Source organism: Austrofundulus limnaeus, unplaced genomic scaffold (genome assembly GCF_001266775.1).
Source record: "Austrofundulus limnaeus strain Quisiro unplaced genomic scaffold, Austrofundulus_limnaeus-1.0 Scaffold14, whole genome shotgun sequence".
Classification (NCBI taxonomy): Eukaryota; Metazoa; Chordata; class Actinopteri; order Cyprinodontiformes; family Rivulidae; genus Austrofundulus; species Austrofundulus limnaeus.
The window spans coordinates 1,332,548-1,335,033 of NW_013952416.1; the positions used below are offsets into that span (position 1 = coordinate 1,332,548).

The window sequence follows — 2,486 nt, forward strand, 5'->3', positions numbered from 1 at the left end:
CTATCATGCTAAAGCGACAGTTGACTCCTCCCACACTAACAAAACAGGAGGGGAGGGGTTAGCTGCAGGAGCTCATCCTGTGCAGCGGAGCCGGGAGGGAGAGACACGAAGTAAACAAACAAGCAGGAAAATGAAACTTATCGGCCCCTTTTTTTTTACCGACCTCAAAAAAAGTTATCGTGCGATTAATTGATTTATTGACTATCGCGACAGGCCTATGTGTGTGTGGGTTCGGCTTTGGCGACATTTGGGGGCAATTTTAAGACAAAAATCAGGGTTAGGCTGTAGAAATGTAATGGAAGTCAATGGAATGTCCCCAATTAGATGGCTGTGCAAACTTGTGTGTGTGTGTGTGTGTGTGTGACCTTGTTTTTCCTACATCGTGGGGCCCAGTTTTAAGGAAAATGCAGCCTTGTGGGGACCGGGTGCTCCTTGTGGGGCCCAAAGCCTGGGCCCCACAACTTTGGAGGCTGATTTTGGGTATGGGGGTTGGGTTTAGGACCAAGGTGTGAATTGAGTTTAGGTTAGTTTTAGGGTCAGATTTAACCTGTGAGGTTAATTTTAGGGTAAATGTCAGGGTTAGGATATAAAATTACCAAAAAATGAATGAAAGTCAATAGACGAACCCCACAAGGACATAAAAAACAAACCTGTGTGTGTGTGTGTGTGTGTGTGTGTGTGTGTGTGTGTGTGTGTGTGTGTGTGTGTGTGTGTGCGCCTAGCAAAATTTCTCAATGGAAGGATTTTATTGAAACTCTCAGAAAGTCAGTCTATTCAACTTGTGGCCCGCGGGCCACATCCGTCCTGCTGGTGACTTCCGTCCGGTCCGCCAGAATTTTAATTAATTTATTTTTGCTTAATTGAAAATCAAACTGAATGGTAAATAAATGGTAACTTTTATATTAATGAATTAATGTAAAAAGTACATGATAAACATAATAATGGTCATTTGTTATATATATTGCAGTGTTTCCCCTATATTATCAGGTAATGACTCCTCACCCCAAAGTCTGTCCCCCAAGCTGCTGGCTTTGAGAAAATGCGGCCCCTTGAGAAATTTGAATAGCCCTGATCAAAGATGAATCAACCTTAGCCAACACATAAATGTCTGTAAGTCAGTTTTACAGATACTGAGTGTGGTGGTAGTAGTTGAGAGTCATCCTCATCACATGCTTTGAAGACTAACACATCTCACATGTTTAACTTTTTTTCCATACCTTCTAGATTTTCAGCATCCTCGGGCACCAGCTCCACAACCAGCTCTCCGTCCTCCTCCCCCCTGCTCAGCCAGCGTGAACAGGGGAAGTGATACGTAAGCACCACCTCCTGCATCTCCTCTCCCCCCTCTTCGTCCTCCTCCTCCTCGTCCTTCTTCTTTTTCTTCTTCTTCTTCTTGTCGTCTTTTTTCTTCTCCTTGGGCACCAACGCTGTGATCAGATGTTTGACGTCCACCGTCTCCAGGAACCAACCGGCTCCGATCCCAGAGCCGTCSTGACCGATGCGCACTTTGAAGATCTTCCCCACATCTTTGGCCTCTATCTGCGCAGCAGTTACAGTGTTTTCACTTCAACGGTAAATGTAATCAGAGATGATCCGAATCATTAAATTCACTTCCATACCTTGAATATCTCAGTTGTGTTCCGCTCAAAGTTGTTGGAYCTGCTTTCAAGCCGGATCACCTCTGTCTTTCCTTTGTCCCCGTAGATCTGAATGAACACTCTGGCGTTGGTGCCGGCAAATATCACATCTCCAGTAACTACTACGACCTCATAATTCATCACTGGTAAATGGAGGATAGATGATAACTTCTTGTTAGGAAAATGGTCCTTACTTTTAGATTTATGTGCAAAGGAAGTCATAAAACCAAAAACCTGAGTCCAAAAGATAATGCTTTGCAACTTTTCAAAAATCATAAAAAAATAAGATGCTCAGTGTTAAAAAGTAGGTAAAAATGCACAGGGATACAATTTTAACATTTTACAATTTTATTAAATGACACATTAATTTTTTTAACATGCAAAGTAAAAATCATCTCATGAATATTTAAATATTTTTTGTTAAGGATGTATGAAAGGAAGCTTGTTGTAAAGTCCCATCTACACCCATTCCCTGTTTTACCWATCACAGCTGCCGCTACTTCTCTCATCATCCTAAGTCATTTTAGTTACTCAGTTTTACTTTACTCGCCGGTTGACCATCATTTAGTTTTTAATTTAGTGTCAGGTCTGCATCCTTGGGTCCAGCCTCCATTAAAGGGCCAATATTATGTTTTTCTCAGGCATATATTTAAATACTATACCATAATAAAGTATAAATGTCACCTTTAGTTGTTATTAAAATGCTGTTTTTATGTTTAAATAGAAAATAAACTTATCCTTTCACCACTTCCTCTTCTAAATGCCGTGAAATTGGCCTCTGTCTCTTTAAGAAACACCTTCTGCTTTTGTCCCACCCATTTCAGTGTGTGTGTGTGTGTGTGTGTGTGT

At 41.3% G+C, this 2,486-nt stretch overlaps 1 protein-coding gene across 2 annotated transcripts in view; it reads right to left on the reverse strand.

Annotated features, from left to right (window-relative positions):
* loxhd1b (lipoxygenase homology PLAT domains 1b) overlaps window positions 1-2,486 on the reverse strand; it is a 28,078-nt gene that overhangs the window by 13,555 nt on the left and 12,037 nt on the right. For both annotated transcript variants that reach the window (XM_014002640.1, XM_014002639.1), the window contains exons 20-21: window positions 1,620-1,780; window positions 1,218-1,539 (exon numbers count right to left, since the gene is read on the reverse strand). In XM_014002640.1, coding sequence (XP_013858094.1) covers window positions 1,218-1,539; window positions 1,620-1,780 — 483 coding nt within the window. The remainder of the gene's footprint in view (window positions 1-1,217; window positions 1,540-1,619; window positions 1,781-2,486) is intronic.